The sequence below is a fragment of the Schistocerca piceifrons genome, chromosome 4 (genome assembly GCF_021461385.2).
Source record: "Schistocerca piceifrons isolate TAMUIC-IGC-003096 chromosome 4, iqSchPice1.1, whole genome shotgun sequence".
NCBI lineage: Eukaryota > Metazoa > Arthropoda > Insecta > Orthoptera > Acrididae > Schistocerca > Schistocerca piceifrons.
Genome location: NC_060141.1, coordinates 404,592,712 through 404,608,621, shown reverse-complemented (window position 1 = coordinate 404,608,621; position 15,910 = coordinate 404,592,712). Strand labels below are relative to the sequence as shown.

The 15,910-nt window shown below is 45.9% G+C and overlaps 1 protein-coding gene across 1 annotated transcript in view; it reads right to left on the bottom strand.

Annotated features, from left to right (window-relative positions):
* Window positions 1–2,588: 2,588 nt before the first annotated feature.
* LOC124794841 (UNC93-like protein) overlaps window positions 2,589–15,910 on the bottom strand; it is a 234,053-nt gene continuing 220,731 nt past the window's right edge. The window contains exon 7 of the mRNA XM_047258506.1: window positions 2,589–4,882. Within this exon, the coding sequence (XP_047114462.1) occupies window positions 4,545–4,882 (338 nt within the window). The 3' untranslated portion in view covers window positions 2,589–4,544. The remainder of the gene's footprint in view (window positions 4,883–15,910) is intronic.

Genomic DNA, 15,910 nt, shown 5'->3' with positions numbered 1-15,910 from the left:
TTGCTCAGCATTTGATTGCCGTGGACAAATTATTAAGAATAAATTTTTATTTAAGATAAATGGTGCCAAAGATGGCTGAATAAACCGTTAAGCAGTTAAATCGTTGAAATCAAATCTTATTCCGCTGAGTTTGCCCGTCAAGTGTCTACTGCCTATTATTCACTGTTTTGGTGTTTCTGTTGTCTTTTACTCCTGTTTATTAATTGAGTCTGTGAATATATTTCAGGCAAAAGTTATTTCGAAGTATTCTATATATTTCTTTCTCCTGAGCACTCGGTAGTGTTCCATAACATTGTGACTGAAATATTTTGAGGTTACAGGAAAGAAGTATGACATTTTTCCAAGGTAAATAGTCATTATGAGGACTTTACTAGCTGAAAAGGCTTACATACAACAAGCAATAGCCCGTAAATTAAATATTTGACAATCATCAATAAACAGAATTAAAAATCTGAAAATTGTGGTCAAATGCTCCGGGGCTTTCAGGCAAATGTCGACGGAGAAGAATTTCAACTCCTAGAACACTGAGAAAACTTAAGAATCTGGTACTCAGTAAATCAAAAACATACAAGTATTTACATGAGGAAGGAAATGTGGGAGATGGGGTCAATATATTTCCCAAATCTAAACGACGGGAGTTATTCAGCCTCGATCTGAAAGCAAAGTACCGCGAAAGATGGCTAACGTTGTACCTCCTATGACTTCCAGGCGACTACAGTGGTCCAGCAGATTTGAAAATTAGTCAGCTGTTGGAAGAGGTTGTATAGAATTTTATGAGTGTAAATCATTTTGTAAGCTAAAACCTGCTAATTTACCTGTAAGAGTTCCCACATTAAAGTCACTGCTACTGCAACATTGTTAATTGCCATTATTAGTGAGTGCTTTCTTTCTGTCATCAGATGTGCTGCAGCAATGAAACTGTCTTCTCACTTGGAAAAGGGACCAACCAATACGTAAGACAAGTGGAGGGAGGCGCGTTAGTGGTCGACTGAATACAATGAAAAATCATACGGCGGTTGTGCTGCAGATAGGTTACGGTGAGACGTACATTGTTGGAAGAGCACTGAAATAAGCCCAGTACTTAAAAGTACCGAAAACAAAGTTAATGCTGCAAATGCACCAGTGGTGTGGGGGAGATGACTGAATTTATTATCCAGGACCGTACACTTTCCCCATAGGTAAATAAAGTTTCGGGTTTTATTTTTAACCAGAAGTGCATAGAGATTCTTGTTTGGCTTGGAAATAGCCCAGAAATTAATCCAGTTGATAATACACTAAATACTTTCAAGAAAAAGTTGAGAAATACCAAAATAACAACACGGAATGAGATCATTTCAAAGGTCCATCGAATATGCTTTTAGGACGCTGACCTAGTAAATACATAGCAAACTTTAATAAATGAGATGCCAAGGCAAATCAATCCCTCGTTCAGTCTAAAGGCTGGTATACAAAGTGATGAAACACAAATCTTAATCATTTCCTTAAGTAACTTACAATTACGTCATTAAATGATGAAAGTCTTACTTTATTCTAATAATACAGCCACCTCTGTATTTTGATAATCTCCCACCTGTGGATCGAGTAGCATTTCAGCTCCGTGTAGGCAGTTTTTGTAAGAATCTTGTGCATTATGAACTACTCTGAAATAAGTATGTAGTTTCGACGTAATTTTTGGATTGTTTCTCTTGTAGGGGATGTATGACATAATATGCATATCCAGTAGGGCTACATATCTTACCTGCTGTTTTTGTTATCTTTTTATGACAGTGATATGGTCTCATCCGGTGGGCGAATGAAAATGATAATGTCGGCGGCCTGAAATATATTTTATCTCGCTAAACACCGTTCGCTTCAAAATTTTTAATGTTGGAAGTGCGTTTGTTTCCAAGAAAATATGGCGTTTTATCACGGATGTCTGTGTCACTGACTCATTTTAATCACGAACAAGGCTTCAACAACATATTGCTGTTTATAACCTTTTTATCTGACATAAGTTTGGTAGAAAATCTGAAACACTTATCATTTCATTCAGTGTACAGAGAATGCTGTAGTACTTAAGTCATCCGTTTCACAGTTCGTGTCTATATCTGTCCACTTCTGAGGTATGTTCTGTTGAACTGAACCGAAATTAGACTTTTTTTTGTAGAAATGCAGTTCACAATCTACGTAGACGTTAAGCCTAGCGTAATTCCCACTTCTTCTTTTTGCGAGTATCGGCGAGAAATAAGTGAATGCAACTAAGTGAATAGAGAATCGCGTTATATACGACCATCGATTAATTACCTGCGTTAGTTACATAATTTAAATAATATTAAATGTCTCAGGTTTTAACCTAACTAAATCGTAACATATTTAATTGGAATGTAACTCAGTAAACGACGCAGTGGCTAGGTTCAAGGATGTTCGAATCGTATACTAATTAAGTTGAGAGATTATCACTCAAGCGCACTTGGTTGCCTAATGTCTAGCAGTAGACTGTGAACTGCATATTAGCTGCGTTTTGCGATACTGGAAGAGGTGTCCACTTAATTTTTTGACCATGCACAAGGAAACAGGTGTAAAGGTAGAGGAATAAAAAAGAAAAGACATAACGTTTCAAAAAAACATATATTTTTAAAATTTGAGTGGAACTATTTCAGCTAATAGTATTAGCATAGTAATAATAATAGTAATAAAGCACCAATCAGGTGGTCGCCCAGTCGGAAGGCAGTTCGGTGCCCGGCTGAGAATCACACGCTTAGCAGCCACCGAAATGCCTCGCAATAGGGCGGACAACTAATCTCGACAAACAGCCTCACACTGCTGCCAACAATACAGTAAATACTTTGCATATCCTCATGTAGTAAACAGAAACATAGTTTCTTTTGAAGTACATAACAAATGTGGAAGGCTCTTTATTCCTCATAAAAACAGCTTGATATGATAAAATAAGTATTAAGTACAGCAATCGCTACGTCCGTTGCTAGACTGCAAAGAGGACCATGAATACAATGAAGTTTTTCTTCTGTCTCGACCACATTTTCCCCACTTGCTTGCCTTAGCCACCATTCACTGCATTTCCTCTGGCGGTCTGCTTCTGAATAAATCGCGGATTTCCTTACATTTCCGTACTGAGAACTTGTTTCTGATCGGCAGCGTACTGTTATTGAATTCTGTTTTGCCAACAGCGCAATCGTCATTTAACTCTGAGGCTTTTAGACTGGAGAGACATTATTCTGTGTAAGTAAGAAAATGTACTAATTAGAATTTGTACTTTCAGAAATGAAACACTCCTTCGTGCGAGTCAGACACACCAGCGATCGTCACTCCACCGCAGCTGCACGTAGAGCAAACAATCCAGATAACCGCCGACGTCCCGTCCCGGGGAGCGCTTTCGTTATAGTGGCAGGAACAATGCCACGAATGGCCGCTCGGGACCAGCCACGGCGCACAGGAGCGAGGTGAGTGCTGTACTGTCCGCTCTTCTGCCGCTGTGGGAACGCTTCCCACGTCTTCCTTACTGACGGCACAACAATCTTTATTGTGGGTCCGACGTGCGCCTGGGAATGCAGGCTCGAGGGACTAGCCTCATTCCCGCAGTGTCCTTCGCTGCAATCCTGAAGGCTGTTGTGTAACCCTGGGACGATCCGGGACATCATTCGACCCCGTAGCAGCCTATCTTTTGCGCAGTTGCGTAATGTTCAACAACAGGCGCACACGACGCAAAAACAGTGACGGACATTATCAACGGATGCACGCACACACACACACACACACACACACACTTCACTCTTCTGTGACTAGTCCAAGCATTCTAATGGAGAAAGAAGAATAGTATACATTTTTCTTACTTCCCTTCACCGCTTCCAAATACTGCTGCTGTTACCCCATTTCCTAGCAAATGATTAAGCCTTTTTAATGAGCTTCAATCTGATTCTGAAGCAGCGTCGCCACTGTAAAACTACATCCGTGTTTCTTTTGTGCATAATAAATACGCGAAAAGTACGAGAACTAAACAAAAAAGGTCCTGCTTAAAGTATATCTATAATGGTGCAGGCATTTGTTTGCGTAATAAATATTTTATAATGTTTGTTTTAACGCATAATCAGCACATCAACAGCCAACACTCTTACACAACCTGTCTGGAGTAACAACACTTTATAGGAAAATAGGGAAATGATGTTCACGAAAGGACTTCCAAAGTATTTTCTGAACCGCATTTTCTCTTTCCGGCGTACAGTTTTGGCGAGGCAGAGCGCCTCTGGACTGTAGCGGAAAAGCACACAACGAGACTGCACCGCCGCTCTAAAGTCTCTCGCTCCGCGCAGGCAGCTGCCGTGCACGTTCGGAGGGCCACCTGTGCGGTCTCAGTATCACAAATGGCGGGTGCCACAGCGTCTCAACTTCAGAAGTGTCCCGTACACAAGCACCGCGACTGGAGGTTCTCGGTCCGGCCGGCTGCCGAGCGCGGATGCTGCGCGCGCACGCCGGTCCGTGACGTCAGCGTCGCCCCGGACAGTGGCGGTGAGCCGGCGGGCAGCGGCCGGACGGCGCAGCGGGGCGAACTACAGGTGCGTCACGATGATGTCGTCGTCGAGGTCGTCTTTCTCGTCGTCCGTCTCCTCGACCTGGTTGTTGCGGGCCAGCTCCGCGGCAGCGGCGGCCGCCGCCTTGGGGTCCTCGGCCAGCATCTTCTGGCGCTTCACCTTCCGCTTGTGCAGAATCTCGACGACGACGTAGCCGGCGACGCCGACCAGCAGCACTGCCAGCATCACGTACAGCTTCATGCGCGCGCACAGCTGCGTGCTGTAGGCGTACGCCACGACGAAGCCGGCAGACTCCCACAGCCGGTAGTTGCTGAACGCCGCCTCCTTGTTGCGTCGGAACAGCGTTCCGTAGATACCTGCAACAGCACACTCTTGTCACTCCCGGTGTCCACGATTCATCAGTCGCAATAGCCGCAGTAATACATACACTGTGGTGACAAAAGTCATGAGACAGCGACATGCATACACGGTGTAACAAAAAGGTACTGCCAAACTTTCAGGAAACATTCCTCACACACAAAGAAAGAAAATATGTTATGCAGACATGTGTCCGGAAACGCTTGCTTTCCATGTTAGAGCTCATTTTATTACTTCTCTTCAAATCACATTAATCATGGAATGGAAACACACAGCAACAGAACGTACCAGCATGACTTCAAACACTTTGATACAGGAAATGTTCAAAATGTCCTCCGTTAGCGAGGATACATGCACCCACCCTCCGTCGCATGGAATCCCTGATGCGCCGATGCAGCCCTGGAGAATGGCGTATTGTATCACAGCCGTCCACAATACGAGCACGAAGAGTCTCTACATTTGGTACCGGGGTTGCGTAGACAAGAGATTTCAAATGCCCCCATAAATGAAAGTCAAGAGGGTTGAGGTCAGGATAGCGTGGAGGCCATGGAATTGGTCCGCCTCTACCAATCCATCGGCCACCGGATCTGTTGTGAAGAAGCGTACGAACACTTCGACTGAAATGTGCAGGAGCTCCATCGTGCATGAACCACATGTTGTGTCGTACTTGTAAAGGCACATGTTCTAGCAGCTCAGGTAGAGTATCCCGTATGAAATCATGATAACGTGCTCCATTGAGCGTAGGTGGAAGAACATGGGGCCCAATCAAGACATCACCAACAATGCCTGCCCAAACGTTCACAGAAAATCCGTGTTGATGACGTGATTGCACAATTGCGTGCGGATTCTCGTCAGCCCACACTTGTTGATTGTGAAAATTTACAGTTTGATCACGTTGGAATGAAGCCTCATCCGTAAAGAGAACATCTGCACTTAAATGAGGATTGACACATTGTTGGATGAACCATTCGCAGAAGTGTACCCGTGGAGGCCAATCAGCTGCTGATAGTGCCTGCACACACTGTACATGGTACGGAAACAACTGGTTCTCCCGTAGCACTCTCCATACAGTGACGTGGTCAACGTTACCTTGTACAGCAGCAACTTCCCTGACGCTGACATTAGGGTTATCATCAACTGCACGAAGAATTGACTCGTCCATTGCAGGTGTCCTCGTCGTTCTAGGTCTTCCCCAGTCGCGAGTCATAGGCTGGAATGTTCCGTGCTCCCTAAGACGCCGATCAATTGCTTCGAACGTCTTCCTGTCGGGACACCTTCGTTCTGGAAATCTGTCTCGATACAAACGTACCGCGCCACGGCTATTGCCCCGTGCTAATCCATACATCAAATGGGCATCTGCCAACTCCGCATTTGTAAACATTGCACTGACTGCAAAACCACGTTCGTGATGAACACTAACCTGTTGATGCTACGTACTGATGTGCTTGATGCTAGTACTGTAGAGCAATGAGTCGCATGTCAACACTAGCACTGAAGTCAACATTACCTTCCTTCAATTGGGCCAACTGGCGGTGAATCGAGGAAGTACAGTACATACTGACGAATCTAAAATGAGGTCTAACATGGAAATTAAGCGTTTCCGGACACATGTACACATAACATCTTTTCTTTATTTGTGTGTGAGAAATGTTTCCTGAAAGTTTGGCCGTACCTTTTTGTAACACCCTGTATACAGATGGCGGTAGTGTGGCGTATACAGGTACAAAAGGGCAGTGCGTTGGCGGAGCTGTCATTTGTACTCAGCTGGTTCATGTGAAAAGGTTTTTGACGTGATTATGGTGGGGCGAAGGGAATTAAAAGACTTTGAATACGGAATGGCTTGTTGGAGCTAGACGCATGGAACATTCCATTTCGGAAATCGTTAGGAAATTAAATATTCCGAGATCCACAGTGCCAAGAGTGCGCCGAGAATACCAGATTGCAGGCATTACCTCTCACCACGGAGAACGGACAACACAGTGGCCGACGACCTTCACTTAACGACCGAGGGCAGCGGCATATAGTGCAAATGGCTCAAATGGCTCTAAGCACTATGGGACAACATCTGAGGTCATCAGTCTCCTAGCGTGGCCGAGCGGTTCTAGGCGCTCCAGTCTGGAACCGCACGACCGCTACGGTCGCAGGTTCGGATCCTGCCTCGGGCATGGATGTGTGTGATGTCCTTAGATTACTTATGTTTAAGTAGTTCTAAGTTCTAGGGGACTGATGACCTCAGATGTTAAGTCCCATAGTGCTCAGAGCCATTTGAACCATTTTTTTAGTCCCCTAGACTTAGAACTACTTAAACCTAACTAACCTAAGGACATCACACACATCCATGCCCGAGGCAGGATTCGAACCACGACCGCAGCAGCAGCGCGGTTCCGGACTGAAGCGCCTAGAACCGCTCTGTCACAGCGGCCAGCGGTGTTTAGTAGAGTTGTCAGTGCTAACAGACAAGCACACGGCCCGAAATAACCGCAGAAGTAAATGTGGGACGTACTACGAACGTATCCGTTAGGGAAGCGCGGCGAAATTTTGCAGCAATGGGCTACGGCAGCAGACGACCGACACGAGTGCCTTTGGCAACAGCACGACATCACCAGCAGCGCCTCTCCTGGTCTTGTGACGACGTCGGTTGGACCACAGACGACTGGGAAATCGTGACCTGGTGAGATGATTCCCGATTTCAGTTGTTGAGAGCTGATGGATGGGTTCGAGTGGGCCGCTGACCGCACGAAGGAAAAAAATGTTCAAATGTGTGTGAAATCTTATGGGACTTAAATTCTAAGGTCATCAGTCTCTAAGCTTACACACAACTTAACCTAAATTATCCCAAGGACAAACACAAACACCCATGCCCGAGGGAGGACTCGAACCTCCGCCGGGACCAGCGGCAAGGTCCATGACTGCAGCGTCTGAGACCGCTCGGCTAATCCCGCTCGGCCCGCACGAAGCCATGGCCCCAAAATGAAAGTAAGGCACTCTACAAGCTGGCGTGGCTCTTTAATGGTGTGGCTGTGTTTACATGGAATGGACTGGGTCCTCTGGCTATGTTCGGCTATTTGTAGACCCTTTTGAAGCCATGTCCCCAAACAATGATGGAATTTTTATGGATGACACTGTGTCGTGTTGCCGGGCAACAGTTGTTCACAATAGGTTTGAAGAACATCCTGGACAGTTCGAGAGAATGATTTGGCCATCCAGATCGCCCGACATGAATGCCATCGAACATTTGTGGAACATAATAGAGAGGTCAGTACGTGCACAAAATCCTGCACCGCCAACTCTTTCGCAGTAATGGACACCTATGGGGGCAGAACGGCACAATATTTCTGCAGGGGACTTCCCAACGACTTGTCGAGTCAATGTCACGACCAGCTGCTGCGCTACTCCGTGCAGAAGGAGGTCCGACACGATGTAGGAAGTATCTCAAGACTTTTGTCACGTCATTGTATGTGGGGTACGCACGTACATCTTACAGGCATCTCTAAGCAGCTGGTAATATTAACCACAGCCTCATAGCACATTTGTCCACTAACGAAATCTTTTACCAGCAATCAATCTTAGATTGAGAGTAGCCCAGATATTCACAAGAGTTCAGCCGCTTCTGTGCCAAAGTGAATTTCATTAAGGAGTAACGTAGATAATTTTTCCTTCTCCATCTACATCTATATGCCTACTGTGCGATTCACAATCAAGTGCCTGGCAGAGGATTCAACGAACCACATTCAGGCTATTTCTCTGCCGTTCCACTCTCGAACAGGACACGTGGAAAAGGTACAGAGAAAGATTTAAGGGTTCGTTTCTCCTGCGTACTGCTCGAGGGTGGAACGGTAGAGAAATAGCTTGAAGATGGTTCTATGAACCCTCTGCCAGCAACTTGATTGTCAACTGCTGAGTAATTACACTACTGGAATTAAAATATACTAGAACTGACACGTGATTACATTTTTACGCAGTTTGGGTGTAGAGATCCTAAGAAATCAGTACCCAGAACAACCATCTCTGGCCGTAATAACGGCCTTGATACGCCTGGGCATTGAGTCAAACAGAGCTTGGATGGTGTGTACAGGTACAGCTGCCCATGCAGCTTCAACACGATACCACAGTTCATCAAGAGTAGTGACTGGCGTATTGTGACGAGCCAGTGGCTCGGCTACCATTGGCCAGACATTTTCAATTGGTGAGAGATCTGGAGAATGTGCTGGCCAGGGCAGCAGTCGAACATTTTCTGTATCCAGAAAGGTCCGTACAGCACCCGAAACATGCGGTCGTGCATTATCCTGCTGAAATGTAGGGTTTCGCAAGTATCGAATGAAGGGTAGAGCCACGGGTCGTAACACATCTGAAATGTAACGTCCACTGTTCAAAGTGCCGTGAATGCGAACAAGAGGTGACCGAGACGTGTAACCAATGGCACTATCACACCGGATGATACGCCAGTATGGCGATAACGAATACACGCTTCCAATGTGCGTTCACCGCGATGTCGCCAAACACGGATGCGACCATCATGATGCTGTAAACATAACCTGGATTCATCCGAAAAAATGACGTTTTGCCATTCGTGCAACCAGCTTCGTCGCTGAGTATACCATCGCAGGCGCTCCTGTCTGTGATGCAGCGTCAAGGGTAACCGCAGCCATGGTCTCCGAGCTGATAGTCCATGCTGCTGCAAACGTCGTCGAACTGTTCGTTCAGATGGTTGTTGTGTTGCAAACGTCCCCATCTGTTGACTCAGGGATCGAGACGTCCCTGCACGATCCGTTACAGCCATGCGGATAAGATGCCTGTCATCTCGACTGCTAGTGATACGAGGCCGTTGGGATCCTGCACGGCGTTCCGTATTACCCTCCTGAACCCACCGATTCCATATTCTGCTAACAGTCATTGGATCTCGACCAACGCGTGCAGCAATGTCTCTATACGATAAACCACAATCGCGATCGGCTACAATCCGACCTTTATCAAAGTCGAAAACGTGATGGTATGCGTTTCTCCTCCTTATACGAGGCATCACAACAACGTTTCACCAGGCCGGTCAACTGCTTTTTGTGTATGAGAAATCGGTTGGAAACTTTCCTCATGTCAGCCCGTTGTAGGTGTCTCCACCGGCGCCAACCTTCTGTGAATGCTCTGAAAAGCTAATCATTTGCATATCACAGCATCTTCTTCCTGTGGGTTAAATTTCACGTCTGTAGCACGTCATCTTCGTGGGGTAGCAATTTCAATGGCCAGTAGTGTATGTAGATGTCAAGGAAAAATTATCTACTTTACTCTTTAATGAATCTTACTTTGGCGCCGATGTGGGTGAAATATACAGGTATAAAACTTTCCGACAACCTACCCATGGAGAGAGAGCAGAACTGTTGTCTAATCAAGATTAAAAATGTTTCTTGTTAACGACTCGTTCTGTTCCTCTAAGGAATATCTTAATAGAGATAATTAGTTTTTCTTATGGACAATGCTGTAAATTCGCAACATGTAGCCATACAAATGTTTCTTTTCATCTTGTTGTTAGATACACTATCTTATCCAAAGTACCCGGACACCCCTGTGTAATGCAGAATTGACCGCTAGCTGTCAAGAGAGGCGGAACAGCCGGTATAAAAGAAAGGGGAGGATTCTGTTGCTAGTACAGAAGCAGTAACAGCAGACTGGATCGGTCAGGCGAGGACAACTCATTGGATTTCACCTGACTAATAAATCCTTCAGGGAAATTCCAGTTCTTCAAATCGACTGTTGGTGATGTGAATGAGAAGTGCAAGCGTGAAGGAACAACTCAGAGCTAATCCAAGACCGGTCAGACGGACATGGACCGTCGAGCAGGTGCTTGCAAAAAGTCGTATGAAAGCAGCAGAAGGAATGACTCGAGAGATCCAAAGTGCTGCCAGACCATCTAGCAGAATTACTACTCGTGGAGAGTTAAAAATAATGGGCTACAATCGTGGAGCAGCTCCGCGTAAGCAACACATTTCTGCAGTTAATGTTAAGCGACGCTCGGTATTGTTAAGAAGCTAAGCCACAGGACGGTGGGTGGCTGGAAACGTGTGACTTGGAGTGATGAGACGCGCTATACGCTGTGTTAATCCAATGGAAGGGCGAATGTTCTACAGAAACGAATGTGATGTGATTTGTGCCCCAAGGAACGTAATACACATGAACAAGTTATCAGATAGGATCAGGACCACTTTGAGATTGTTCTTTGGTGCTGCTATTGCTTAGGGTAAGAATCACTGTCGGACAAGCGTAAGGGATTGCAGAAAGATTTGGGCAAAGTTTTCATTTATTGTATTGAGTGGCAACTCTCTTTAAATGTAGGTGAATGTACAAAGAGAAAGAACACGCTAGCATCTGATTACAAAATTAGTGTTGAACATCTTGAGCACGTCAAGTCGTATATGTTTTTAGACGTAATAACAATAAGTAATATGAAATACGACGATCACTTAAAATCAGCTCTAGGGAAGGCGAATGGAGGAGACAGGTTTATTGGGAAGGGTGTGGGAGAATGCGATGTATTTGTAAAGGATATCGCGTACAAGACACTAGTGCCATCTATTCTAGAGTACGTTTCAGTGTTCGGAGTCCTTATCAAGCAGGCATGACAACAGATAGCGAACGAATTCGAGAGACGCGCTGCTCGGATCGTTACAGGTCGATGTAGTGGAAATGTAAGGAGATGTTCAGGGAACTTAAATGAGATCTTCGGAAGAAAAAAAGGCGTACTTCTCATGAAACCTTGATGGATATACACTCATGGAAATGGAAAAAAGAACACATTGACACCGGTGTGTCAGACCCACCATACTTGCTCCGGACACTGCGAGAGGGCTGTACAAGCAATGATCACACGCACGGCACAGCGGACACACCAGGAACCGCGGTGTTGGCCGTCGAATGGCGCTAGCTGCGCAGCATTTGTGCACCGCCGCCGTCAGTGTCAGCCAGTTTGCCGTGGCATACGGAGCTCCATCGCAGTCTTTAACACTGGTAGCATGCCGCGACAGCGTGGACGTGAACCGTATGTGCAGTTGACGGACTTTGAGCGAGGGCATATAGTGGGCATGCGGGAGGCCGGGTGGACGTACCGCCGAATTGCTCAACACGTGGGGCGTGAAGTCTCCACAGTACATCGATGTTGTCGCCAGTGGTCGGCGGAAGGTGCACGTGCCCGTCGACCTGGGACCGGACCGCAGCGACGCACGGATGCACGCCAAGACCATAGGATCCTACGCAGTGCCGTAGGGGACCGCACCGCCACTTCCCAGAAAATTAGGGACACTGTTGCCCTTGGGGTATCGGCGAGGACCATTCGCAACCGTTTCCATGAAGCTGGGCTACGGTCCCGCACACCGTTAGGCCGTCTTCCGCTCACGCCTCAACATCGTGCAGCCCGCCTCCAGTGGTGTCGCGACAGGCGTGAATGGAGGGACGAATGGAGACGTGTCGTCTTCAGCGATGAGAGTCGCTTCTGCCTTGGTGCCAATGATGGTCGTATGCGTGTTTGTCGCCGTGCAGGTGAGCGCCACAATCAGGACTGCATACGACCAAGGCACACAGGGCCAACACCCGGCATCATCGTGTGGGGAGCGATCTCCTACACTGGCCGTACACCACTGGTGATCGTCGAGGCGACACTGAATAGTGCACGGTACATCCAAACCGTCATCGAACCCATCGTTCTACCATTCCTAGACCAGCAAGTGAACTTGCTGTTCCAACAGGACAATGCACATCCGCATGTATCCCGTGCCACCCAACGTGCTCTAGAAGGTGTAAGTCAACTACCCTGGCCAGCAAGATCTCCGGATCTGTCTCCCATTGAGCATGTTTGGGACTGGATGAAGCGTCGTCTCACGCGGTCTGCACGTCCAGTACGAACGCTGGTCCAACTGAGGTGCCAGGTGGAAATGGCATGGCAAGCCGTTCCACAGGACTACATCCAGCATCTCTACGATCATCTCCATGGGAGAATAGCAGCCTGCATTGCTGCGAAAGGTGGATATACACTGTACTAGTGCCGACATTGTGCATGCTCAGTTGCCTGTGTCTATGTGCCTGTGGTTCTGTCAGTGTGATCATGTGATGTATCTGACCCCAGGAATGTGTCAATAAAGTTTCCCCTTCCTGGGACAATGAATTCACGGTGTTCTTATTTCAATTTCCAGGAGTGTATTTAGAGAATCATGTGCGCATGTGACTGTGAGACGAATGTACTTTCATCATAGTATATCTCGCGCAGATTAGGGTACATACTGGTACACACAAAGTGATTCTCCCTCGTTGTATACGCGAATGGATTAGGAAAGAAAATCGATAATATTGGTACGATGTACTCGTTACCATGGATTTTACAGTGGCTTGCTGAGTATGTACGTAGATGCAGAAGACCTAAAAGATTTCACTGTACGCTGCAATCTTCTGGTGCTTACGATTTGTATGAGAACGAATCCAAAGTTGTTATATCGAGCTAATTCCCAGTAATACTTAATTAAGTGAACAAAGGCGACAGCTATTATCCAGATAATCTGTTTGAAACTTAATACTTTGACAGCATGATGCATGAGAGTAAAGATAAAGTTACGTGAAACTAATCGCGCCAAAAGTAGATACTTATGATAAATCGATGACATAACTTCTGTTTTTTCCCAAATATAGAACCATCTGGGTGGACTCCGGCTAGTAGAGCTCCGTATATTGCTGCAGCTAGTGAAGCGAAATGGTACTGGAGTTCCATTATTCATACTTGCATACATTAAAGCTAGTCAGTCTAACATTGCACAAAATGTTGTATAGTTTTACAGACCAAATTGTTTCTTAAAAACTATTTTTACCGAAAAATATCTAATAACGGACGAACAGATACATACATTCATGTTGTTGTTGTGGTCTTCAGTCCAGAGAGTGGTTTGATGCAGCTCTCCATGCTACTCTATCCTGTGCAAGCTTCTTCATCTCCCAGTACCTACTGCAACCTACATCCTTCTGAATCTGTTTAGTGTATTCATCTCTTGGTGTCCCTCTACGATTTTTACCCTCCACGCTGCCCTCCAGTACTGAATTGGTGATTCCTTGATGCCTCAGAATATGCCCTACCAACCGATCCCTTCTTCTAGTCAAGTTGTGCCACAAATTTCTCTTCTCTCCAATTCTATTCAATACCTCCTCATTAGTTATGTGGTCTACCCATCTAATCTTCCGCATTCTTCTGTAGCACCACATTTCAAAAGCTTCTATTCTCTTCTTGTCTAAACTATTTATCGCCCAGGTTTCACTTCAATACATGGCTGAACTCCGTACAAATACTTTCAGAAACGACTTCCTGACACTTAAATCTATACTCGATGTTAACAAATTTCTCTTCTTCAGAAACGCTTTCTTTGCCATTGCCAGTCTACATTTAATATTCTCTCTACTTCGACCATCATCAGTTATTTTGCTCCCCAAATAGCAAAACTCATTTACTACTTTAAGCGTCTCATTTCCTAATCTAATTCCCGCAGCATCACCCGACTTAATTCGACTACATTCCATTAGCCTCGTTTTGCTTTTGTTGATGTTCATCTTATACCCTCCTTTCAAGACACTGTCCGTTCCGTTCAGCTGCTCTTCCAGGTCCTTTGCTGTCTGTGACAGGATTACAATGTCATCGGCGGACCTCAAAGTTTTTATTTCTTCTCCATGGATTTTAATTCCTACTCCGAAATTTTCTTTTGTTTCCTTTACTGCTTGCTCAATATACAGATTGAATAAAATCGGGGATAGACTACAACCCTGTCTCACTCCCTTCCCAACCACTGCTCCCCTTTCATGCCCCTCGACTCTTATAACTGCCATCTGGTTTCTGTACAAATTGTAAATAGCTTTTCGCTCCCTGTGTTTTACCCCTGCCACATACATACATACATACATACATACATACATACACTGATAAGCCAAAACATTATGACCACCTGCTTAATAGCTTGTTTGTCCGTCTACGGAACGAATGCATAACTGATTCTGCGTATCAGGGATCCGACAGTTTGGTGGTACGTTTGAGGAGGTTTGTACAGTAGACATCTGCACACAGGTCGTGTAATTCGCGTAAATTATGGGCCACTGATTTGCGTACGCGGTGATGGGGTCCAGCAGCGACCCAGATGGGTGCCATAGGATTTACGTCAGGCGAATCTGACCGCCGAGACATCAACATGAGTTCACTATAATGCTCCCCAAACCACTGTAGCACGGTTCTGGCTCCGAGATATGGACAATTACGCTGCTGAAAGATGAAACCAAATATTCAAATGTGCGTGAATTCCTAAGGGACCAAACTGCTGACGTCATCGGTCCCTAGACTTACACATTACTTAAACTAATTTAAACTAACTTATGCTACTAACAACACACACATTCATGCCCGAGGAAGGACTCGAACCTCCGGCGGGAGACGACCATCGACCTACTGTAGCAAAAATGTGGTTCATCCGAAGAGCCGACACGTTGCCACTGATCGACGGTCGAATCCGGATGATCCGGTGCCCACTGCAGTCATAATTGACAATGCCTCTGTGTCCACACACAAACACGTACAAACACGTAAGGGTGGTCAGCTGCGGAGCTCCATGTTCAGCGTTGTACGACGAACGGTGAGCTCCGAAACATTTGTGCGTGCAGCAGCATGGTGTTCTTTCGGCAGAGATGCCACAGATCACCATCTATCCTACTTTACAGAGCAGACAAGCCTCCGAGCCCCACGTTCTGTAAGGAGCTTTGGAGGTCCAACCATTTAGCACCTATTGGTAGTTTCTCTGTCCTTATACCTCTTTCCGTAGACGCTCACGACAGTAGCACGTGAACATTCGAACATCTTCGCCATTTTCGAAATACTCGTTAACAGGCTGCGTAATAATAATCTGTCATTTATCAAAGTCGCTCATCTCTTCGGATTTCCCGATTTGCAGCCCATATCTTCGCTAGGGTGATCCCGCGCTCCGATTACAAACTTTTGTTATCGCGTCACGTGCCCGTAACGCCAA